Source organism: Nomascus leucogenys, chromosome 8 (genome assembly GCF_006542625.1).
Source record: "Nomascus leucogenys isolate Asia chromosome 8, Asia_NLE_v1, whole genome shotgun sequence".
In the NCBI taxonomy this organism is placed as follows: domain Eukaryota; kingdom Metazoa; phylum Chordata; class Mammalia; order Primates; family Hylobatidae; genus Nomascus; species Nomascus leucogenys.
In genome coordinates this window covers 102954004-102979971 of record NC_044388.1, presented here as the reverse complement: position 1 = coordinate 102979971, position 25968 = coordinate 102954004, and the positions used below count along the sequence as shown (strand labels likewise).

The 25968-nt window shown below is 43.8% G+C and overlaps 1 protein-coding gene across 3 annotated transcripts in view; it reads right to left on the bottom strand.

The window, feature by feature from the left end:
* Positions 1 to 5353: 5353 nt before the first annotated feature.
* The window catches only part of ZBTB43 (zinc finger and BTB domain containing 43), a 33203-nt gene continuing 12588 nt past the window's right edge, over positions 5354 to 25968 (bottom strand). For all 3 annotated transcript variants that reach the window (XM_003264150.4, XM_003264149.3, XM_030817829.1), the window contains one exon: positions 5354 to 11079. In XM_003264150.4, the coding sequence (XP_003264198.1) occupies positions 9653 to 11056 (1404 nt within the window). In that variant the 5' untranslated portion in view covers positions 11057 to 11079 and the 3' untranslated portion in view covers positions 5354 to 9652. The remainder of the gene's footprint in view (positions 11080 to 25968) is intronic.

The window sequence follows — 25968 nt, the reverse complement described above, 5'->3', positions numbered from 1 at the left end:
AATCGAGAATGTGTCAATTCCATTTGTTCTACCTCCAAAACTAGTTGACAACTGTCATTCTCTTGACACACACTGACTCTACCAGAAACCCCTTTCTGATCAATCCCACTGCCTTCTTCTGCCTGACTTACATAAACCAGTGTCCAGTATTTCAGCTAAGTGTCTGCTGAGATACAAAACCTTTCATTTGGGTTAGAAAAGAAGACCCATACTTATCTCAGAATTCTCAGTTAACAGGCAATTCTGGCGACACTTAGGTGACATTCAGTTGGAAGAGGGCACTTCGTAACATTGTCGTGTGCCTGTACTTCCTAAGATCTTGGAAGCAAAAAGTTCATGGCTGTAACTGGTAGATAAAGACTCAACAGTGAATCTGCATTCATTTAAAAAAAAAATCAGCTGTATTGATTGAGTGTGGATCAGGACTGTGCCAGGAACGGGCAGACAATGAAGTCATAGTTCCTGTTTCGGAGGAGCCTGCTGTCTAGCAGGGGACATGTGGGTGTGTGTGGCGGGGAGGGGAGTGAAGATGGATGGTATATACAAAATTACCAACTGACAAGTGCCACAGCAGAGCCAAGTTCAAAATGAAATGGGGCCAGGCGTGCTGGTTCACCCCTGTAATCCCAGCACTTTGGGAGGCTGAGGTGGGTGGATCACTTGAGGTCAGGACTTCTAAGACCAGCCTGGCCAACATGGTGAGACCCTGTCTCCACTAAAAATACACATATTAACCAAGTGTAGCGGGAGGCGTCTGTAGTCCCAGCTCCTCGGGAGGCTGAGGTAGCAGAATCGCTGGAATGCAGGTGCAGTGAGTCAAGATCATGCCACTGCACTCCAGCCTGGGGGACAGAGGGACTCTCCATCTCAAAAAAAAAAATAAATAAATAAATTGAAATGGGATCACTGAGTGCTAAGCAGCTGGGTGGGATGCTCAGGGAAGGGGTCTTGGCAATGATTTTTGCAGAGCCTAGAACAACAGAAAGGAGCTCACCCAGGAGGGGAAAAGCCAGAGGGGAGTGAACAGAAAAGAGGAGGAGGGAATATTCAAGGCAGAATCATCATGAAAGCCAAGAGAAGCCTTAGCAGAGTAGCCAGGTCCCAAGTGGGGAGCAGAGGAACAGAACCAACAAGAGGGCTGGTGTCAGATCTGGAAGGGCCTTGGAGGTCAAGCTGAGGAGCTGAGATCCTGTCAGGCGGACCTCACGTGGGAGATGATGGCATCAGATCTGCTTAGGAGGAGGCCTTGGAGCAGTCAAGGGCAGAAGACTACGTGTGGAGTGGAGGCTGCTGTGAGGGAGTGGCTGTCCCAGAGCAAATGGGAACAGGGCAGGCCAGCTTGGGGCCCAAGAAAGGGGAGATAAGCAGGTTCTGCTGGTGTTGAGACCCACAGTCTCTTGGAGATAAACACTAGGGCAATAGTCAGGGGCCCAGATAAGCCCTTGGCCTTTAGAACCCCTCTCTAGGGCACCAGCAGGCAGAGTGAGGTTTCCTCTGACGTTCTGGGCCCTTGGGCCAGCAGTCACAAGATAGCAACAGGGCATGCGTAGCTAGCTCAGTGGGGCCCAGGACACTGGCTGCCTGGGTTTCTTACATCTGTGAAAGTTAGTGCTCTCCTGTTAGATAGGGACGGCAATGGCACCTACCTGGCAGGGTTGGTGTCAGGGTGAAGGCTTAATCCATGGAAAGCGTTTAGAACGCTGCAGAACACAGTGGGCCCCAGGGAAATGTAAATGCTAGCAAGGAGTGAGCCCTTTGGCCAGTGTGGCATGTGAACTTAAAACCGCTCTGGTCGGGAGCAGACGGGGAGGGGTCAATGCTCCTTTTACCCGCCCATTCCTTGGAGTAGGCCTTGATGATAGCTTTTCTACTAGTTTGAAAATCACTGGACTTTGTATTCCTGGGGTTAATTTCTACATGTATTTCCTAAACCCGAGGGTTTAAGTAGGGTTAGCTGCTGGTGCCAGGCCTACAGCACAGTCTGGGGGTGGAGTCTCTATTTCTCCTCAGAGAGCCCAGTGCAAGAGCCTGAGGGGGATCCGGCGAGTCACCTGCCACCTAAAGGCATCAGTAGGACAGCCTGGCCTATGTAGGTCCTTGTTCCCCAGCATGAGAAGCTGGCCTTGGTGCCCTGAGAGGGACAACTGTCTGCATCTCACTCCAGACATAGACATCCCTGCTGGTCCAGGAGGAAGGCCTTACAGACGGGTTTCCCTGAAGAAAAACATCTCACCAACAAAATAGGAAGCTGTCATCCTTTTCCACTACATGAGGCCTGGAAGGAAATTCTCCTTCATGGTTCTGTTATAAATGAGTTAATCCAAGTGACGTTCTTCACACATGTTAAGCATGTAGTGGATCTTCACTTAGAGCTGTTATTTTTACTCCATAATCCCAATTTTTCTTATATCTATTAAAGTCGGCATGGTGTTTAGTGAGTTGAGTGGGTGTTCAGAGTCCAATAAATATATACAACTGCAGTAAAAAAAAAAATTCTCTCCAAGAAAAATTCGCTTATATTCTTCATATTATGAATAGACAAAAGAGATTCACACAATATGACACGCTCTATGTGAAGCAAAAATGAGTCCTTTCTAGTTTGGCTGAAGGTCACTTCGCTGTCATGTTAAAGCCTAGAATTTCTAGCTAAGCCAGATCCTGCAGGAATTCTAGCAGCATTTACAGCGTTGGCATCCCTCTATCCTGAGTGGAATGCTGTGCAGCTGAGGATCTTCCCCGAGAATCCTAATAAGTGAGATTTTATCACAGCATTGCTAACCCCAAATTAACAAGACGGTGGCAGTTCTAGAGGCAAGCCTTTAGCTTCCATTAACAAAGGTTAGCTGTTGCACTAAGCAGACCAGAATACTCTGGGGAGTAACATAGTATCTTATTAAGTTATAAATACATTTAACGGCTTTTGTATTGGTTTATTTTGGAATGAGGGAAAAAAATACATCTCATAATCACTGCAGTCTAAGTAAAAAGCCACTTTTAAAAAATAATATGTATTTACCTACAATATTGCTTATGAATTATCTTTTTATATACAGCCCACAAAGTCCCTCAAAGGACAATGGTAATTCTTCCTGTAACTGCATCAAGCTACTTGCAATGCTGAACTTTGGCTTATTTGGAAGAAATTAAAAGTGGTACAAGATTTTAAAATCAAAATTTTTTTTTTGAGACGGAGTATCTGTCGCCCAGGCTGGAGTGCAGTGGCGCAATCTCAGCTCACTGCAACCCCTACCTCCTGGGTGAAGCGATTCTCCTGCCTCAGCCTCCCGAGTAGCTGGGATTACAGGCATGTGCCACCACACTCGGCTAATTTTGTATTTTTAGTAGAGACAGGGTTTCACCATGTTGGCCAGGCTGGTCTCGAACTCCTGACCTCAGGTGATCTGCCCACCTCAGCCTCCCAAAGTGCTGGGATTACAAGCGTGAGCCAGTGCACCCAGCAAATTGTTTGGTTTTGATTCAAACAAGTCAAATCAGTTCAGAAAAAGTCCCCAAGACTCCTCTCCCCACCACTACTTCACTTTCTGTTTCCCTGTTAAAGGAGAAAAATGTTCTTCGCACCCATCTTCACTCACTGAACTTTAAACATAGAACATTTTCTTAAAAAGAACCTAAGAGTTGGAACTTAGGGTACCGCGTCCTTATCCTTCACTTATCTGCACTGAGAAAGAACATATTTTACATCACTTACGGAATAACAGACTGTTACAGCAAGTTCAAGCTTACCTCATTTCCAATGACCTGCTAACTGGTCCACTGACTGGGAAAATTCTAGAGCCCTGCACCCTCCAAGATGCCCAGGGATGGAGAGTGTCTCAAGGAACGCTTCGGTGGTTTGGTGGGAAGTAGCAGTCCCTGAGCTGACTGTGACGGAATCAAAATAACCGCACAGGTGTTAAATGCTCCATGTGGGTGACACCCCTCACATCCCACCCCCTTCTGTTCCCAAGCACAAAGGAACCACTCCATCTTCTTTCTCCTCACAAGAAGCGCAGCGCTGCTCTCCTTCAACCCCACCGGCCTCCACCCCGGGGAGACGCATGTGCAGTGGGGACACCTGCTTCCCAGGTGTGCACAGCTGGTTAACCAGGGCCTCAGTGGGGTCCTCTGCAGGGCTGAAAGTGGGGGTCAGAGAGGTCACCATGCTGCAGGGGCTGAGCTACTTGTCCTTGGTCAGGATGGACAAGCCTTGCCTCAAATAAAGTCTAGAAGTGTTTTTTCTGGATGACTTCTTCCCCATACAGAGAATGGTTAAACTAGCTGAGGCAATCTGTAGTTGGCTTCAAAATCAGCAATGGGGAGGGGGAAGAACCTCACAACAAACAGTGGTAACAGAAGGTTTGTGTGGGAAGGTGGTTGAGTTTGGTCTAAAACAAGCAGTGTCTCTGGGTAATGAGCTGTTGTTAGGAAATACCCGGCGCTTGCAGCCTTTGAAAGAGCACCGCTGCTGCTTCTCGAGGGCAGGGTTGTGGGGGTAGGAGAGGGCAAAGTGACGTGAAGCAAAGACCCAATGAACACTAAAGTGCGCGGAGGCATGAGAGAGCAGTGGAGAAACCCACCGCCAAGCGTGCCAGCCGCGGATCATGCAGAGAAGCCCAGCTCCGCTCTGGGTGCTGGACGACCTTTGGTACCTTACTTACCTTTTCTGAATCACAGTTGGCTCACTGGTAAAATGAGGACACCTAATCTACCAGCCAGGGTCCTGGCAGGAGACAGATGGTACACTCAGATGGAGTGACCAAGAAGAGCTTCATAAAGGGACTATTTACAAAGGGTGTGGGCAGGGTTAAGAGACTCCAATGAGGACAGTGAGGTACCCGAGGCCTGGCAAAAGCAGGGAGTCAGGACTGAGACTGGCTTGAGGGGAAAAAGGGAGGGTGTGGCTACTAAACCCCAGAAGTTGCCTGACAGGACTTGTGGGCCTTGGCAGAGGAGCCCAGCCACCGCCAACCCACAGCTGGCAGGAGGGGGCCAAGGGAATGAATTCCCTGACTTCACTGTTCTCTCTTCTGCCAGGCTCCATCCAGAGTGTCTCTGGATCCTGACCGGAAGCCAGGACAGGTCTACAGTGGCCAGCTTCCTGGAGAGAAGTGCACAGCAGGAAGGGGACCCAGAGGGGCACACAGAGAGCCTCTAGCACACCCCCAAGTACCTGATGGGGCCAGTGGGGGTCTAAAATATTACTATAAATGCCTGCCTGGCAGTCACTCACTGCCCATTGGATCAGATTATTTGGCATTTACTTACCAAAACGCCACCATATAACTGTATTCTCAGGTGGCAAAACCCAGAGTCAAACAAGATGTGGTCATCTACTAATAGTGAAAAACAAAACTTTTTACAAAGTTGACAGATAACATTTATTAAAACATGTCATACAAAAGGGCATGATCTCTTCTATAAGAAGAAAATATTAAACATTAACATTCAATTAAGTAAAACCATGCTGTACACTGAAGACAGCAATATATAAAGACAAAACTATTCAACTTTTGCAACATAGGCATAACATTTCACAAAATATCAATAAGATATGCACCTAATGATAATCTGTTTATCATCAAATGGTTTTGTGGCCTAAGAGTCACCTGACTTGCATAAATAAAGTACTTTTCTCGACGAAACATTGGGAACCTCATAAAAGGAAAGAAGGCAGCAGCAACTAACATGACACTGGCTTCAAGCAAAAATTAAAAAAAAAAAAAAAAAAAAGTCACATTTGCAAAATGTGTTCCAGCATCTTCCCATAGGGCACTATCAGTAGAGATTTGAAATAAGAAACTTGTACCTTTAAATATGTAAGTAGCAAAGAAAAAAACCCCAAACAAACCCTGGTTTCACTGAAAAAAAGTTAGTCACCCACTAAAGCAACCTAAATCACAAAACTGGTGGCACGGGAGGGATTGGGGATAACACGGTGCTGGTTTCCAGCATCTCTAAATTATCAGAGACCTTCCAAAAGCAAAAACCTGGACTCGTTGTGATGGCGCCCTCTCCACGCCCACCCAGGAGGCCGCAGCGCATCCCCTTCCCCAGGGAAAGCACGGCTTTGCAGCTTCTGCTCCGTCTCAAATTCACTTCCACAGCAGCTTTGGGGTGTGTGGGCCTCTCAAGGAGAGAGCCCTGGAGGCTAAGCAGCTTTCCCCGGTGGTTAGAAGCCAGCCTTAGGGTCGGGTTAGTTCAGCAAATGCCCACTAGAATGGAGGGGATCCTTTTGGGCAAGCTTTTAAAGTAGTGGCCAAAAGGGACCAGAGGAAGATGAGACTTAGAAATCGAATCAACAGGCTGGGGCCCTGGAGCGCCTGCAGGCAACCTACAGCCCTGCAGGGTAAGTTACTGCAGTTGTTCCTTAGTTAATGGTGACATGCACTTCACCACGTGGATTACTGTAATGTGTGTATCTAAAGGTAAAAGCGTGGTATAAGTATGATTTTTTTTTTTTCGAGACAGAGTCTCGCTCTGTCGCACAGGCTGGAGTGTGGTGGTGCACTCACAGCTCACTGCAACCTCCGCCTCCCAGGTTCAAGTGATTCTCCTCCCTCAGCCTCCTGAGTAGCTGGGATTACAGGTGTGCACCACCACGCCTGGCTAATTTTTGTATTTTTAGTAGAGATGGGGTTTCACTATGTTGGTCAGGCTGGTCACGAACTCCTGACCTCAGATGATCCACTCATCTCGGCCTCCCAAAGTGCTGGGATTACAGGCGTGAGCCACTGTGCCTGGCCCCAAGTATGCATATTAAATACCACTGGTGGTGCCTTGAAGCCCTTTCCCACGGGGATTGAAGAAAAACCACAGTTAAGACTCAAAGTGGAGGACAAATAGCTTGGTTGTAGGCCATTGACGTGATCCCTGAAAGACTGTTTGAACAATGTTACCCACAACTCTCCAAACTCATTAGGAAAGATAAAGATTTTCTAAAGCTATATTGAGGTGAAGAGAAGAGACTATTCCTCCAACCCAAGGTGGGGATGAAAAAAAGGTAAAAACTAGAGTTTACAAAAATTCACTTTTAATATTCAAATGAAAGCAATCTCCTTCTCCTGCCTCTCTGAACATGGCCAGCATTTCAGACACCCTACCACCTCACAGGCTCTGGCTGCCTGATAAAAAAAATCCCAATTTTTGCCAAAACCTCAAATACCACAAAAAACTTAAAAGAACAGATGTGAGCAACTTATTTAAGTTCTATATTTAGTAGCTGATGGACACATAAGGCTTTCAAGAAGACACTCTTCTCTTCACAACATATTAAATAAGTCCTAGCACAAGTGACTGCTTCCAAAACTACCACCCAAGCGTGCCACCACTCTTGGCTGAACAGAAACTCTTCCTCATGACAAGGGCACTATGCTGATTTCAGCAGAACTGAAGGACCACGACTCTCCCGGAATATCTGTATTTTTACCTCTCAGACTCTTCTCCCGCAATGTCCTAATGATCACGTAAATAGTCTTCAATGAGAAACAGGACATCAAACCTTCCAAACAGGCAGAAAATGCTCTGCTAATACCATGGGAGAGGGTGATCAGTTTTTGGCAGAACAAAATGGCATCACCACCTTAGTACTGAAATTAGTAGGAGTAATAGAACAATTTCTCCTCAAATATAATGGCTAGGATCATACCTAAAACCCACTGGCCTCTACCATGAGTGAAAGAAAAGGAGACAATAGGCTTGATTGTACAGTCCCCTCTGTATACGTGTGTCAGGTACACAGAGAAAAGACTGCTAACCAGTAATGTTTCAATACTAAGAGAAGCTATTAATGTGGTAAACAACCAAGAGGTAATATCTAGTTTCTAGGTTTAAAAAAAAACAATATATATATATATATTTATAATAAAGTTTTAAATACAAAGTGCTTTTTATATATCGAGAATGATACAGTGTTGTGAATAAATCCCTGTTTGTAATCTTGCTTACAAGAGTTAACTGGTAAATAAGTATTTTCTTTCCTCTTTCCAGACAACGTTCAACAAGTAAACACCCTGGTGTTAGGAGCTTGAGAATCAGAGGCCATTGCCAGCAATGTCTATTACATTACAGCAAAGCCAAACTTTTCAAATAAAATTTCACCCCAAATCCAAGAAGAATTATTTTTATTTTAAGGAAAAAAAGTTTCTATTTAGAAGTAAATAACCCAGTACGACTGTGGAAAAGATGGCATAGTAGTAGCACCCTGTCCTACCCTGGTGATAACCTCAGGTGTACTACACAGCTTAAAAGCATGTGTAATATACCTTTCTTTTTAACCTAAATCATCTAACTGATGGGCAGAAAAGGTCTCAGAATAGTTGCTTTTCTTGTTTTTTTATTTTTTTTTCTGGTCGGCATAGTTTTGTGGACTTGTAAGTTTAAGCAGCTTTACCTATAATGTGGGAGCATGATTCTGCAGACTACCTTGCTAAACTTAGGACTCCTTTTACAAACACACTCCAGCGCTCATAAAGAACTGGCAGTATCAGCTCAGTGTACCCTCTAAAGAGTATCTCCCCCACCTTGAAAGAGTGTATTTTCAAGATTCTTCTTGGGCAGTTTTTTCCCCCTTAAGTATAACCACTCATAGAATCCTGCCTATCTGCCCTCTCACTCTGGTTGGTAGACTGTCACCTTAGCACTCTATGAACTACTCAAGTTCACAGGGAACTCTCAGCCACAACTTGTGGCTCCTTCTCAATAAATGTGGTCATGGACCATCCTCTTTGTAAAGCACCATAATCTAAGACAGAGCAGGGGCTGCGGCGGCCCGTGGTACCGTGGTCAGTCACAGCAGCTTGGTGTCTACCAGCCACAGAGCAGACCCCACTGCATGGAGGCTACAATTAACCAAACAGGATTTGGGAAAGCAAACCAATGAGAAATACCTATCTCTGGCACCCTAGAGAATTACAATTAGATACAACTGTCCAAACTCAATGTTAGAACTAAAATACAAAACACTGCCTTATCAAGAGTCTGAAACACCTTGTGACAGTAGTGGCATCTTACAGAAACTGACAAGGGCACTATATCAGCCTTGTACCGTAAGTTATCTGTTTCATATTTAGAAAGTCACTCTCTTAGCATTTCCATAGTTTTAGTTAAAATATCCTTTAGAAAGAATAAAACCAGGCAACAGAGCTCTGTTAACCAATTTCTCATCCTAGGAATCACATTATTTGTAGCTTTTATATAAGTAGCACTTCCTTCAGTGAGATAGCTACCAAAACAAATCCACATTACCTAAGTATCTATAGCAAGAGCAAAATAAAATTTCAGCATGACCTTGTAATAATGAGTGATCCAAAGCTGCTGCCACCCGAAACGGAACTGGTGGGTGGAGTCCAGTTCCAAGTGCAGGTGTCTCTGTCCACCTGTTTCAATCACAACCGGTCAGAAGGTTTCCCTTGCCAGCTGGGCGGTGGGTTAACTCACACCATTACCCATTCCAGGCCAGGACTGGAACACACAAATTTGAGGAATTAGATTTTTTTAATTGGCCTACTTAGAGCTGGTCTTTCAGAAATATCTTCCTTTTTTTTTTTTTAAGCTTCTCTCATAATAGCAAGTAGCACGCATCATCTGTGCCCAGATTTGCATTAATTACCATAGTTTATTTTTGTGCATGCCACTCAAGGGCCAGATCCTATTTTTAGTTAGCCTCAGTTGTATTCTGCTCAGCCTTTGCAGCTTCGTAGGACTTGGTACAAGAAGTCACATGCCGGTGGAAACTGTCCCTCCACATAAACCTCTTTGCACAGATATTACACTCATACGGCTTTATGCCCGTGTGAATTTTCATGTGGCCCACGAGATGGTGCTTCATTTTGAATTTCTTACCGCAGACACCACAGCCGTAAGGCCGAAGACCGAGGTGCATGCTCATGTGCCGATCTCTCTGACTCTTGTGAGTGAAACTTTTCCCACACTGACAAGGATACAGCTTGTCGGTGGCTGAGAATCCTAAGTGGGAAGCTTCTTCTTTAATCCCTGTTACCATTTCAATATTCTCACTGTAGCCTGCTGCAAGGGCAGCCTCCTGTCTGTGCCCAATTAGATTCCCATCTGACCTCTCTCCGGAAAACTCTTCCATGGAAGAGCCATAGAAATCCACCTGCTCATCATAATTGCTTTCATCAGCCTGTTCATCAAACTCAGCTTCCACTTTCTTTTCCCCAATATGGAAGTCCTCCTCCACTCCCGAAGGCTGGACCGTGTGCTCTGTCTGCATGGTGTTGATGGACTCTGTGACCTGGTGCTCGTCATAGGTCGCGTGCACATCCATGCCCTCGCAAGCCTGTTCTAAGCGCTCGGGCTTCACGTGGATCCAGCGTTTGTGAGCCATGATGCTGGGCTTGCTGTACATGGGCCGGGTGTAGTGGAACTCGGCACTGTCGCTGGCGCCCTCCTCCCCATCCTGGCTTGCCATTTCCGTGCTCAGGCGGTCATGCTCTGTGGACGAGTTGCTGGGCAGGTATTCATGCTCGGTGAGCTGGGATGACAGCTCGTCTTTGGTGCTCTCCTCTTCATTTTCACCATCCCTCAGTTCTTGGGCTTTGGGAAAATCAGTATGACCCCCAGAGCCCAGCTCAAAGCTCTCTACCAGGCCATTATAACTACTGCTGCTTGGTGACTGGTGGTCACTGCCATGATTTAGCTTCTGACAAAGGACTGTAGGGTTTCCCTCTAAAACTTCAGTGCATTTGTCTACCACATGCCACATCTGGAGGAAGCTTGCCGCTGTCAAATAACTAACAATTTCTGGAGCGGGCATTACTAGACGTCCTGTATAACTAGATAGGAGAATGTTCTCAAACACTCTTGGGTTCATCACATCAGGCAAAACAATTCTCCTGCTGTTTTTCAGGAGTACCTGGTCACAAAAGTAGGGTGAACTGGCAGCAAGAACGGCTTTGTGTGCCCGGAAAATGTGGCCTTGGACAACAATGGAGACGTCACATAATTGTCCTTGCTGGCGCTGCTGGTTCAGTTTCTGTAGAATGGTGCTGGAAAAATCAGGAAATTCTACCCGAAAAGAGTTTGTTCCAGGCTCCATTTCATCACAAATCTTGTTCGGTGCTACAAGAGAAAGAAAAATTAGTACTAATTCCAGCCCAAAGACAAACTTATTTTATCCTCTCCTCTATCGTTAAGACAAGTTCCAAAGTTCCACAAAGTCCTCTAGTCTATGGGCCCCACTGGGTGAGGGATTCAATCCCTAAAGCAAAGCTTGCAGGTGCGAGTTTGCCAAAGGCAGGACTCACCACCGCTCCTTGTGGAACTCCTGACTCTGTGTCTGTGGGTAAGAGAACTGAATCCACAGTGACAAGATTTGTAAGCTATACAAATCTCCTAAGTAAAACCAAGTACTGTAAATATTTACAGTTAAAACAAACAAGATACCCATTCAAATAATATATATATTTTTAAATGAGATGGGGTCTTGCTCTGTTGCCCAGGCTGGAGTGCAGTGGCACAATCATAGTTCACTGCAGCCTTGAACTCTTGAGTAATCAAGCAATCATCCTGCCTCAACCTCCTGAGTAGCTGGGACTATATGTACATGCCACTATGCCCAGCTAGTTTTTTTTTTTTTTTTTTTGAGATAGAGTTTCGCTCTTGTTGCACAGGCTGGAGTGCAATGGTGTGATCTCGGTTCACTGCCACCTCCACCTTCCGGTTTCGAGCGATTCTCCTGCCTCAGCCTCCCAAGTAGCTGGGATTACAGGCGCCCGCCACTACACCTGGTTAATTTTTTTTTTATTTTTAGTAGAGATGGGGTTTCACTATGTTGGCCAGGCTGGTCTCGAACTCCTGACCTCATGATCCGCCCACTTCAGCCTCCCAAAGTGCTGGGATCACAGGTGTGAGCCACCGCGCCCAGCTGCCCAGCTAGTTTTTCTAAAAAATTAATTTTTTGTGTGTGTGTAGAGACAGGGGTCTCACTTTTTGCCTAGGTTCGTCTTGAATTCCTGGCTTCAAGTGATCCACCTGCCTCAGCCTCCTAAAGTGTTCGGATTATAGGCATGAACCACCGCTCCTGGCAGAATTTTTTTTAAAGAGATGAGGTCTCACTCTTTTACCCAGGCTGGAGTGTAGTGGCACCATCATAGCTACTGTAGTCTCGAACTCCTGGGCTCAGGTGATCCTCTCACCTCAGCCTCTTGTGTAGCTGGGTCTATGGGTATACACCACTGTGCCCAGCCCAAAATGATAGAACTTTTAAGCCTCAGATTTAACTGATATTTGACAGGTTGTGGTGAGGGTGGGAGAACAGAATGGTGGGAACAAGGAAAAGCATATGCAAAGGCTCTGAGGCAGGAATGCATTTGGCAATTGCAAGGAACTGAAAGGAGACCATTAGACTAGAGTACAGTCAGGGAGTGAGGGACCTGGGGGCTTGAACAGTGAGGACAGGACAATTGCACCTTTGGTCTTTCAGCACTAAAGAGGCACAGTCACTCAGGCCCTGAGCAATGCAAGTTTCTCCAGCTGCTGCCAGAATTTTAGCCCTTTAAGAGATTCTGAGGATATGAAACTGAATGAAACTGCAAGGTGAGGTATGCTTCTTATCTGGTGATCTCCAAACTGTGTAAAGAGGTATAGACCAAAGAGGATAGTAAGTCCCTGCTACTGAACAGATTCGATCAGAAGACAAAGTTATAACGAAGAATAAGGCATTGCCTGTGTTGCTACTGTAAATATATTCTGTGGGGTAAGTCAAGCATTAGAAACAATTCCTAACGATAGCACACAAGATGAGCTGTGCTAGAGATCCTGCCCATACTCTGTAATTCCCCAAAATTCTGTAATTAAAGCAAAAAAACCACCCAAACGATTTATCACTGCTATATGTCACCTTGCTCTGATACTATATCCAAACATTGCTAAATTACCAAGTGTTCTTTTGTTTTTTTTGAGACAGGGTCTCACTCTTGTCACCCAGGCTGGAGTACAGTGGTATGATCACAGCTCACTGCAGTCTCAAACTCCTGGGCTCAGGTGATCCTCCCATCTCAGCCTCCTGAGTAGCTGGGACTTCAGGCATGCACCACCACATCTGGCTAATTTTTGTATTTTTTGCAGAGACAGGGTTTTGCCACGTTGTCCAGGCTGGTCTCGAATTCCTGAACTCAAGCGATCTGCCCACCTGGCCTCCCAAAGTGCTGGAATGACAGGCGTGAGCCACCACGCCCAGCCCCAAGTTTTCTAAGTATGATATAAAAGAGCGAGACAACCCAGACAAAGACTGAGTCATCTTTGAGGGATAGGGAGCGATGACAAGAGAAGAAATGAAGGTTTCTTGAGTAATTATGATATGCTAGGGACTGATACATTTTTTTCACTTAATCTTTATAATTACTCTGCAAATGTAGGGCTTGATCGTCTGAAGTTCAGCTAACTTTCCCAAGGTTAAAAGCTAGTTTTTATTAAGTCGAGATGTGAATCCAGGTCTGGATGACTCTAAAGTCTATGTGATTTTTCTTATCACATCACTCTGCCTCCTCTAAGATGCCAAAAATGCCAGATTAGGCACTAATAATTTTAAAAGACAGTCTTTTTAGAGTGAAGTATTAATTTGTCATTTTATACATCTTAAAACATTTCATAGTAATTTAAAACAAAAATAGATCATGAAATAAATGATTTAGGTATTCGTAATTTCAAAAAGAAAAGTTGACTATATAAATGAATAGACTAAAAGTATGCAAATTCTGGAAACTACATCTGGGTGAACAGATTCTCTGCTAGATCTCACCACTGTAGAATTTTGTTTTTAGCTATTTGAAAAAGGGGGTGTGGGATAACACATGCACATGTAAAAAAAATTTGTAGAAAGGTGTAAAAAAAAAATCTCTCCATCATTTATTCCTAGTCTCCCCCAAAGGAAATCACCATTAAACTCCTGTTTATATTTCTAGAAACTTCTCTGTGCATATATCAGAATAAATCATATACATCCTTTAAAAATCCCTACTCAACTGGGTTCATTACCTACATTTTATTCTACACTTAGCTTTTGTCACTTAATATATCTTGGAGATCTTCCCACATTAGCACAAAAAGAGCTAACTCATTCTGTTTAATGGCCACATAGCTTTCTATTATATGGATGTATCGTAATTTAAGCAGTTCTCCTTTCACAGAATTTCAGTTGGCAGGGGTTTTAAAATCACAAGCAATGCTATAATAGATATTTTTGCATAACTATCTTGCATACCTTTGGAAATATTTATAGCTTAATTTCTACCGGTGGAATTGCTGGGTTAAAGGGCTGTGCATTTGACATAGCCTTGAACTCTTGGGTCATCAAGCAATCCTTCTGCCTCAGCCTCTCAAGCAGCTGGGACTATAGGCATGCCACCATGCCTGGCTAATGTTTAAAAAAATTTTTCTGATACATATTACCAAACTACTTGCCAGAAAGCCTGCACCAAGTCACATCCTCACCAACAATCAATGAAGGTGTCTACTTAACACACTCTTACCAAGATTGGATATCATTTAACAAGAAAAATAAAGTCTGCCTATCTCCTAAGTGACATGATTCATTCCTGTTCTGATCTGCATTTCCTTAATTATGAATGAGGCTGGCACTCTGTACTTAGTTTACTGGTCATTTGTGGTTTTTTCTTATAAAATCAGTCATATCCTTGATTCAAATAAATTGGGCAATTAATCTTATTGATCTGTGGGGCTTTTTGTAAATTCAGGAAGTTAACTTTATCCTATGTTGCGATTTGTTTTTCAGTTAGCTGATTTTATAGATTTTTTTGCCAAGATGAAATTTACATAAAATAAGTACTCTTTGCTTTTACTCTTTGCTCCAGGGTTTGTGTCAGATATAGGAGGGCATTCACACCTCCAAAATTATTATTATTATTATTATTATTTTAGAAATGGGGTCTCACTGTGTTGCCCAGGCTGGTCTGAAACTCCTGGGCTCAAGCAATCCTCCCGCCTCAGCCTCCCAAAGTGCTGGGACTATAGGTGTAAGCCATTGCATCTGGCCCGAAATTATTTTTGAAAATAAAAATGAAGGCTGGGCACGGTGGCTCACGCCTGTAATCCCAGCACTTTGGGAGGCCGAGGCGGGCGGATCGTGAGGTCAGGAGATCGAGACCATCCTGGCTAACACAGTGAAACCCCGTCTCTACTAAAACTGCAAAAAATTAGCCGGGCGCGGTGGCGGGTGCCTATAGTCCCAGCTACTCAGGAGGCTGAGACAGGAGAATGGTGTGAACCCGAAGGCGGAGCTTGCAGTGAGCCGAGATCATGCCACTGCACTCCAGCCTGGGTGACAGAGCCAGATTCCGTCTCAAAAAATAAATAAATAAATAATAAAATCTTTAATACATGGGCGTTTATTTTGGCATGAAGAGTTAGGTTGGGACCCAGCCTTTTTTCCTCCAAAATGGCTAGCCTATTTTTCTAACACTATTTGTCAAATAACCTATGCTTTCTTCATAAAGTGCAAGTTATCTGTTGTGGAATTCTTTTTTTTTTTTTTTTGAGACAGAGTTTCGCTCTTGTTGCCCAGGCTGGAGTGCAATGGTGCGATCTCAGCTCACCACAACCTCTGCCTCCCGGGTTCAAGAGATTGATTCTCCTGCCTCAATCTCCCAAGTAGCTGGGATTACAGGCATGTGCCACCATGCCCAGCTAATTTTGTACTTTTTTTAGTATAGATGGGGTTTCACCATGTTAGTCAGGCTGATCTCCAACTCCTGACCTCAGGTGATCCGCCCACCTCGGTCTCCCAAAGCACTGGAATTACAGGCATGAGCCACCTCGCCTGGCCTCTGCTGTGGAATTCTACATGACTGAGAATAATACATTTAAAATCAATTCTAAAAAAATAAATGCCACAAGAGAGGTTATGGAAAATGGTGGATTCAGAAGCTCCATGGGTTGGTTCCTCCACCAATACAATCACGAAGCTGAAAAAATGATCAAAATCACGATTTCAGGACTCTGGAAGCGGATCAGACACTCACAGCAACCAAGAGAGTGCTGGATGAAGGGAGGCTGCTGAAGTTCAGAAGAGATCAGTGTGCATAAATCCCCATTCCGCAGCCCTGCCACACACAGCCTGCAGAAAGGTGGCCTGTGTTCCCACAGCAGCTGGCTCATGCAAGGGGAGGGGGGTGGAGAAAGGACCTTGTCCTCCAAAAATGTGCGGTTGTGCATTTTGGCCAGTCTGGCAAACCCGCTCAGCTTTGTTTTGGCCCCCTCAGGCTGCAGTGGTTTCCCTGGTGGCACCTATCACAAGATTTAAAACACCTACACCTACATCTATACACGCACACAAACAGATCCAGACATTTAAGGAAATCTACCTGGTCACAGGCTGGCTTCATGGATAAGAGAAAAAAAAAACTTGAGCAACTACATGCAACAAGGAATACAGACTTTACAAAATAGGAAAAGTCATTGTACAAACAGATAACTAACCTCACCAAGTCACAAAAGCAATCCCTGAGGAGGCGTAGAATCTGATTTCCAGAGTTACCACAATATCATACTCCAAATGTCCAGTTCTCAACAAGAAAGTAAAAGCATACAAAGAAAAAGGAACACACAGTACATTCACAGGAAGAAGAATTAGAAACTGTTCCTGAGGAAACACCAATACTAGAATCACAAGTCGCAGAGGTTAAATCCACTGTCTTAAATATGCTCAAAGAACAAAAGAAAATGATGAATAAAGTAAAGGAAATCAGGAGAACAATGTCAATAAGGAGACAGAAACTATAAAGAGGGGCCAGGAGGCCGGGCGCGGTGGCTCACGCCTGTAATCCCAGCACTTTGGGAGGCTGAAGCAGGAGGATCACGAGGTCAGGAGATCGAGACCCTCCTGGCTAACACGGTGAAACTCCGTCTCTACTAAAAAATACAAAAAATTAGCCAGGCGTGGTGGCAGGCGCCTGTAGTCCCAGCTACCGGGAGGCTGAGGTGGGAGAATGGCATGAACCCGGGAGGTGGAGCTTGCAGTGAGCTGAGAACATGTCACCACACTCCAGCCTGGGAAACAAAGCGAGACTCCGTCTCAAGGAAAAGAAGAAAAAAAAAAAAAAGGCGGGGGGCGACCAGGAGTGGTGGCTCATGCCTATAATCCCAGCACTTTGGAAGGTCAAGGTGGGTGGATCACTTGAGGTCAGGAGTTCGAGACCAGCCTAGCCAACATAGTGAAACCCCATCTCTATAAAAATTATAAAAATTGGCTGGGCATGGGCCGGGCATGGTGGCTCATGCCTGTGATCCCAGAACTTTGGGAGGCCGAGATGAGTGGATCACCTGAGGTCAGGAGTTCCGGACCAGTATTCAACATGGTAAAACCCCACCTCTACTGAAAATACAAAAATAAGCTGGGCGTGGTGGTGGGCGCCTGTAATACCAGCTACTCGGGAGGCTGAGGCAAGAGAATTGCTCGAACCCGGGAGGTGGAGGTTGCAGTGAGCCAAGATCGCTCCACTGCACTCCAGCCTGGGCAACAAGAGCGAAACTTCGTCTCAAAAAAAAAAAAAAAATTGGCTGGGCATGGTGGCACGAGCCTGTAGTCCCAGCTACCCAGGAGGCTGAGGCATGAGAATTGCTTGAGCCTGGGAGGCGGGAGGTTGCAGTGAGCCGAGATGGCGCCACTGCACTTCAGCCTGGGCAACAGAGTGATGCTCCATCTCAGAAAAAAAAAAAAAAAGGGAAAGAAATTATAAAAAGGAACCAAATGGAAAAAGCTGGAGCTGAAAAGTGCAACGATGCATTACGGGCAGAACTGCATTTCCCCTGCTGCCCCTCAGTTCACACACTGAAGCTGTAATGCCCTGTACCTCAGAGTCTGGCTATATTTACAAATAGAGCCTTTAGGAGGTGATTAACCTAAATGAAGCCATTTAGATGCACCCTAACACAGTATGATGGGTGTCCTATAAGGTGAGATTTGGACACACACAGAGACACTAGGGATGCACAAGCACAAAGAAAAGACTCTGTATGGGCCCAGTGAGAAGGAGGCCATCTGCAAGCTGAGGACGAAGGCCACAGAAGAACCCAAACCTGCTAATATCTTGATCGCAGACTGTCCACTTCCAGAACTGTGAGAAAATACATTTCCATTGCTTAAGCCACCCAGCCTGTAGTATTTTGTTACGGTAGCCCTGGCAAACTAATACAAGCTGAAATTACCTGTTCATAAGAGGGGGTTTAATGGCATCCTTGAGCAGGCAGAAGGAAAAAAAAAAAATCAACAAACTCAAAGATAAGGTAAATAAAATCCAGTTGAGGAGTAGAAAGAAAGAAGAATGAAGAAAAATGGGCTGGGCACAGTCGCTCATGCCTGGGATCCCAGCACTTTGGGAGGCTGAGGTGGGAGGATCGCTTGAGCCCAGGAGTTCAAGACCAGCCTGGGCAACATAGTGAGAACCTGTCTCTACCAAAAATACAATAGCCAGGCATAGTGGCATGCATCTATAGTCCCAGCTACACAAGAGGCTGAGGTGGGAGGATCGCTTGAGTACAGGAGGTTGAGGCTGCAGTGAGCCATGTTCATGTCACTATACTCCAGCCTAGGTGACCGAGTGAGACCTTGTCTCAAAAACGACAACAACAAAAGAAAAATGAACACAACCTGAGGTGCCTGTGGGACATCATCATACATATCATGGGAGTTCCAGAAGTAGAGGCACAGAAAAGGGCTGAAAAACAATTTGAAGAAATATATCATGGTCAAACACTTCTAAAAACTGATAAAAGATTTGAATCTACACATCCAAGAAGCTCAACAAACTCTAGGCAGGATAAAGACACATTATACTCAAATTGTAGAAACAGCCAAAGCCAAAGAGAATCTTGAAAGCTGCAAGAGAGAAGCTCCTAGTCACGTAAAAGAGATCCTCACTAAAATTAACAGCTAATTTTTCATCAGAAACCATAAGCGGAAACCATATGGAGACCACAGGCAGTAGGACAATCTATTTAAAGCACTTAAAAAAAGAAATCTGTCAATTAAGATCTGGCAAAAGTATCCTTTCAAGAATGAAGGAGAAACTTAGATTCCCAGAGAAACAAAAGCTAAGGATGTTCACTACCTGTAGACTTGCTCTACAAGAAATGCTAAAGGGGTCCTTCAGGCTGAGATAAAAGAACACTAGACAATTAAAAGCCACATAAAAAAGCAAAGATCGCTGGTAAAGGTTAACTACTTAGGTAAATATGTAAATCACCACTGGTTGGGCTCAGTGGCTCATGCCTATAATCCCAGCACTCTGGAAGGCCAAGGCAGGTGGATCATTTGAGTCAGAAGTTGTGATCAGCCTGGTCAACATGGTGAAACCCCATTTCTACTAAAAAAACAAAAATTAGCCAGGTACGCACCTGTAATCCCAGTTACTCAGGTGGCTGAGGCAGTAGAATCGCTCGAACCCAGGAGGTGGAGGTTGCAGTGAGCAGAGATCACGCCACTGCGCTCCAGTCTGGGCAAAAGAGTGAGACTCCGTCTCAAAAAAAAAAAAAAAAAAGCCATCATTGTTGTACTTTTGGTTTATAATTCTTTTGTTTCTATATGATTTAAAAGACTAATGAATGCATAAAACAATAATTATAAATTTATGTTAATATACTTACTATACAATATATAAAGATATAGTCAGTGACAATGACAACATGAAGGTGAAGGGACAGGAGATATACTGTGCTGTGACTGTACTAAACCTAAGTTGGTACTATTCAAGTTAAGTTGTTAAAAGTTTAAAATGATAATTGCAAACCCCAAAGTAACTACTAAGAAAATAACTAAAAACATACACAAAAAGAAGAGAATCAAAATGGTTTACTGCCAAACAAACCCAAAACCCCTAAATAATAAAAAGTAGGATGGGGGCAATAATGGAAGAATTGAGGAATAAAAAACATGTAAGACATACAGAAAACAAATAGCTAAATTGTAAAGTCAATCTTTCCTTGTCAGTAACTGGATTAAAAAACGACTCATCTACATGCAGTCTACAAGAGACTCACTTTAGTGTATGTGCTGCTGAGATGAGCATGAGACTCACTTTAGATATAATGACACAAAGAGGCTGAAAGTAAAAGGATGAAAAAAGATATTCCAGGTAAACGCAACAGAAAATGGCCTGAGATGGCTATATTATTAGAAATGATCGATTTTAAGTCAAAAAAGGTTACAAGAGACAAAGAATTATATGTTGAGTAAACAGGTTCAATCTATCAAGAAAATATAACAATTATAAACATATACACACCTAACAAGATAACTCTAAAATATACAAAGTAAAAGTAGACAAAATTGAAGGAAGAAATAGACAGTTCTATAATAATAGGTGGAGACTCCAATACCCCACTTTCAAGAATTGATAGAAAAAAGCAGACAGAAGATCTATAAGGAAATAGAAGACTTGAACAACATTATAAACCAGTTAAGCCTGCTATAAAGACATATACAGGCATACCTCAGAGATATTGTCGGTTCGGTTCAAGAACACCACAATAAAGCAAACAGCATAATAAAGTGAGCCACATAAATTTTGGTATCCCAGTGCATATAAAAGTAATGCTTACACCATACTGTAGTCTACTGAGTGTGCAATAGCATTATGTCTAAAAAAAAAAAAATGTACTCACCTTAATTTAAAAATACTTTATTGCTAGAAAATGCTAACAATCATCTGAGCCTTCAGCCAGTTTTAATCCTTTTGCTGGTAGAGGGTCCTACCTTGAGTGGATGGCTGCTGACTGATCAGGGTGGTGACTGCTGAAGGGTAGGGTGGCTGTAGCAATTTCTTTCTTTCTTTTTTGTTTCCCAGGATAGGGTCTCGCTCTGTTGCCCAGGATGAAATGCAGTGATGTGATCACGGCTCACTGCAGCCTTGACCTCCTGGGCTCAAGCAATTCTCCTGCCTCAGCCTCCCAAGGAGCTGGACTACAGGCATGCATCACCATGTTCAGCTAATTTTTGTTTTTTTTGTAGACAGGGTCTCACCATGTTGCCCAGGATGTTCTTGAGCTCCTGGGCTCAAGCAATCCGCCTGCCTCAGCCTGCCAAACTGCTGGAACTATAAGCATGAGCCACCGTGCCTGGCCTGCCAATTTCTTAAAATAAGACAACAGTGAAGTTTGCCACATCAGTTGATTCTTTCACAAAAGATTTCTCTGTAGCATGCAGTGGTGTTTGATAACATTTTGCCCACAGAACTTCTTTCACAAAATTTGAGTCAATCTTTTTAAATCCTGCTGATGCTTTATCAATAAAGTTTATATTCTAAATCAGGGGTGTCCAATTTTTTTGGCTTCTCTGAGCCACAGTGGAAGAATTGGACTGCACATAAAACACACTAACACTAACCATAGCAGATAAGCTTTAAAAATACATATATATAGATAGATAGATATACATATCTCTATATATATATCGGCCGGGCATGGTGGCTCACGCCTGTAATCCCAGCATTTTGGGAGGCCCAGGTGGGCGAGCAGCTGAGGTCAGGAGTTCGAGACATGGTGAAACCCTGTCTCTACTAAAAATACAAAAATTAGCCGGGTGTGGTGGTGGGCGACTGTAATCGCTTGGGAGGCTGAGGCAGGAGAATTGCTTGAACCCGGGAGATAGAGGTTGCAGTGAGCCAAGATAGTGCCATTGCACTCCAGCCTGGGCGACAAGAGAGAAACTCGGTCTCGCAAAACAAACAAACAAACAAACAAACAAACAAACAAAAAAACCTCATGTTTTAGGAAAGGTTATGAATTTGTGTTGGGTCACATTCAAAGCCGTCCTGGGCCACAGGTTAGAAAAGCTTACTCTAAATCCTTTGTTGTCAATAATGTTCACACCATCTTCACCAGAAGTAGAGTCCATTTCAAGAAATCATTTTCTTTGCTCATCCCTAAGCAGCAACTTCTCATCCACTCAAGTTTTATCATGCCTTTGCAATAATTCAGTCCCATCTTCAGGCTCCACTTCTAATTCTATTTCTCTTGCTATTTCCACTACATCTCCAATTAATTCCTCCACTTAAGTCTTGAGCCCCTCAAAGTCATCCATGAGGGTTGGAATCAACTTCTGTTAAGGCTAATATTTTGATTTTCTCCCACCAATCACGAATTTTTTTTTTTGGGATGGAGTCTTGCTCTGTCGCCCAGACTGGAGTGCAGTGGCACTATCTCGGCTCACTGCAAACTCCGCCTCCTGGGTTCATGCCATTCTCCTGCCTCAGCCTCCCGAGTAGCTGGGACTACAGGTGCATGCCACCACGCCCGGCTAATTTTATTTTTAGTAGAGACGGGGTTTCACCATGTTAGCCAGGATGGTCTCGATCTCCTGACCTCATGATCTACCCGCCTCGGCCTCCCAAAGTGCTGGGATTACAGGCGTGAGCCACCGTGCCTGGCCCAAGAATGTTCTTAATGGCATCTAGAATAGTGAATCCTTTCCAAAACATTTTGTGTTTCTTTTCTTCTTTTTTTTTTTTTAAAGACAGAGTCTTGCTCTGTTGCCCAGGCTGGAGTGCAGTGGCGCGATCCCAGCTCACTGCAACCTCTGCCTCCCGCCTTCAAGCAGTTCTCCTGCCTCAGCCTCCTAAGTTGCTGGGATTACAGGCATGTGACACCACGCCACCACACTAATTTTTGTATTTTTTTTTAGTAGAGACAGGGTTTCACCATGTTGGCTAGGCTGGTTTCAAACTCCTGACCTCAAGTGATTCACCCACCTTGGCCTCCCAAAGTGCTGGGAGTTACAGGTGTGAGCTACCGCGCTGCCTCCAAAACATTTTCAATTTACTTTGCCCAGAGATCCACCAGAGTGTCAGAGGAATCACTCTCAACAGCAGCTATAGTCTTGCAAAATATCTTTTTTTTTTTTTTTTTTTTTTTGAGATGGGGGTCTCACTTTGTCACCCAGGCTGGAGTGCAGTGGTGCGATTGTGGCTCACTGCAGCCTCGACTCTCTGGCTCACGTGATCCTCCCACCTCTGCCTCCTGGGTAGGTGGGACTACAAGTGCCTGACACCATGCTTCACTAATTTTTTGCATTTTTGGTATAGATAGGGTTTTGCATGCTGCTCAGGTTGGTCTTGGACCCCTAGGCTTAAGCAATCTGCCTGCCTTGGCCTCCCAAAGTGCTAGGATTACAGGTGTGAGCTGCTGCACCTGGCTCAAAATGTATTTCTTAAATAATAAGACTTGAAAATTGAAATTACTCCTTGGTCCACGGGCTGCAGAATGGATGTTGTATTAACAGGCATGAAAACAATACTAATGTCCTTGTATATCTCCATCAGAGCTCTTGGGTGACCAAGTGCCTTCTCAATGAGCAGTAATGCTTTGTAAAGAATCTTTTTCTGAGCAGTAGGTCTCAACAGTGGGCTTAAAATATTCAGTAAAGCATTCTGTAAACAGGCTGTCTCCAAGCTTTCACTGTGCCATCTATAGAGCACAGGCAGAGTATACTTAGCATAATTCTTAAGGGCCCTAGGATTGTGGGAATGGTACTTGAGCAGTGGCCTCAACTTAAAGTTACCAGCTGCATTAGCCCCTAACGAGAGAGTTATAGCCTGTCTTTTGAAGCCAGGCATTGTCTTCTCCTCTCTATCTATGGAAGTCATAGATGGCATCTCCTTCCAACAGATGGCTTTTTCATCTACATTGAAAATCTGTGGCTTAGTGCAGCCATCTTTACCAATTATCTTAGCTAGATTTTCTAGATAGCTTGCTACAGTTTCTACATTAGCACTTGCTGCTTCACCTTGCACTTTTACATTATGGAGACACTTCTTTCCTTCAACCTCATAAACCAACCTCTGCTAGCTTCAAACTTTTCTTCTGCAGTTTCCTCACCTCTCTCACAGCCTTCAGAGAAATGAAGAGAGTTAGGGTCTTCTTCTGACGGCTTTGGCTTAAAGGAATGTTGTGGTTGGTATGATCTTCCACCCAGACCACTAAAACTTTCTCCATATCAGCACTAAGGCTGCCACTTTCTCATAATTCATGTGTTCATTAGAGTAGCACTTTAAATTTCCTTCAAGAACTTTTCCTTTGCATTCACAATTTGGCTGTTTAGAGCAAGAAGTCTAACTTTTGGCTTATGTTTGCTTTTGATATGCCTTCCTCACTAAGCTTAGTCATTTCTAGCTTTTGATTTCAAGTAAGAAGCATATGACTCTTCCCTTCACTTAGAAACACCAGGCCATTGTAGGTTTATTAATTGGCCTAATTTCAAGTGGTTGTGTATCAGGTAATAGGGAGGCCTGAACAGGGGGAAAGATGGGGGAATGGTCGGTCAGTGGAGTAGTCAGAACACACATTTATTGACTAAGTTTGCTGTCCCTTATGGGTGTGATCTGTAGTGCCTCAAAACAATTACAATAGTAACATCAAAAAATTACTGATCAAAGATCACCATAACAGATATAATGATAATGAAAAGGTTTGAAATATTGCAAGAACTGCCAAAATATGACACAGAAACACAAAATAAACATGTGCAACAGGAAAAATGATGCTGATAGACTTCCTTAATGCGGGGCTGTCACAGACTATCTATTTGTAAAAAAAAAAAAAATGCAATATCCGTGAAGCACAAAATGAGGTATGCCTGTATAGGATGCGTCAGCCACCAAGTGCACACAGGACATTCTCACCAAGTGCACATAGGACATTCTCCAGGATAGATCATATGTTAGATCATAAACAAGTCTTACTACACTTAACAGGACTGAGTCTTTTTAAAAATACAAAGTATTTTTCTAACCACAATGAAATGAATGTAGCAATCAAGAGAGAAAACTGAAAAGCTAATAAATATATGATAAATATGTGGAAATTAAACAATACCCTTGAAGACCTATAACTATCAAGGACATTGACTCAATAAAGAAAAGATCCTAACCTGATGGCTTTGCTGGTAAATTATAACAAACATTTAAAGAAGAATCGACACCAATCCTTCTCAAACTTTTCTAAAACACTGAAGGGGAGGGACTACTTCCTAACTCATTCTATTAGGTCAGGTGTGCCCTCTGATATGAAAGCCAGATAAAAACACTATACAAAAACTATAGACCAATATCCCTTATGAACACTGGAGTAAGTATCAACAAAATACTACCAAACCAAATTAAGCAGCATATTAAAAGAATTATACACCACCAGCAAGTGGGATTTCTTCCTGGAATGCAAGGATAGTTCAACATATGAAATCAATCAATGTAACACAGCACATTAACAGAATGAAGGGGAAAAAAACACATAAAACACATATCATCTCAACTGATACAGAAAAAGCATCTGACAAAATTCCGCACCCTTTTGTGACAAAAACACTCAAGAAGCTGGGCATGGTGGCTCATGCCTGTAACCCTAGCACTTTGGGAGGCCGAGGTGGGCGGATTGCTTGGGCTCAGGAGTTAGAGACCAGTCTGGGCAGTATGGTAAAACCCTGTCTCTACACAACGGCCATGTGTGGTGGCTCTCATCTGCAATCCCAGCTACTTGGGAGGATCACTTGAGGCCAGAAGTTTGAGTCCAGCCTGGATGACACAGCAAGACCTTGTTTCTAAATATACATATATATTTTTTAATTAGCCAGGCATAGTGGTGCACAGCTGTAGTCCCAGCTACTTGGGAGACTGAGGCAAGAGGATCATTTGAGCCCAAGAGTTTTAGGCTAAAGTGAGCTCTGATCCCACCACTGTAGTCCAGCCTGGGTGACAGAGGGAGATTCTGTCCAAAAAGGAAAAAAAAAAAAAAAGAAAAAGAAAAAAACTACAAAATACTGCTGAAATAAATTAAAGGCACAAATAGATATCCCATGTTGTTTATGGATTGGAAGACATAATATTGTTAAGACAACAATACTACCCAAAGCAATACACAGATTCATACCAAGCCCTATCAAAAATCCTTGCCCTTAACTTTGGGTGAATATGGCATTTCTCCATATTCTCTGACCTGCAACAT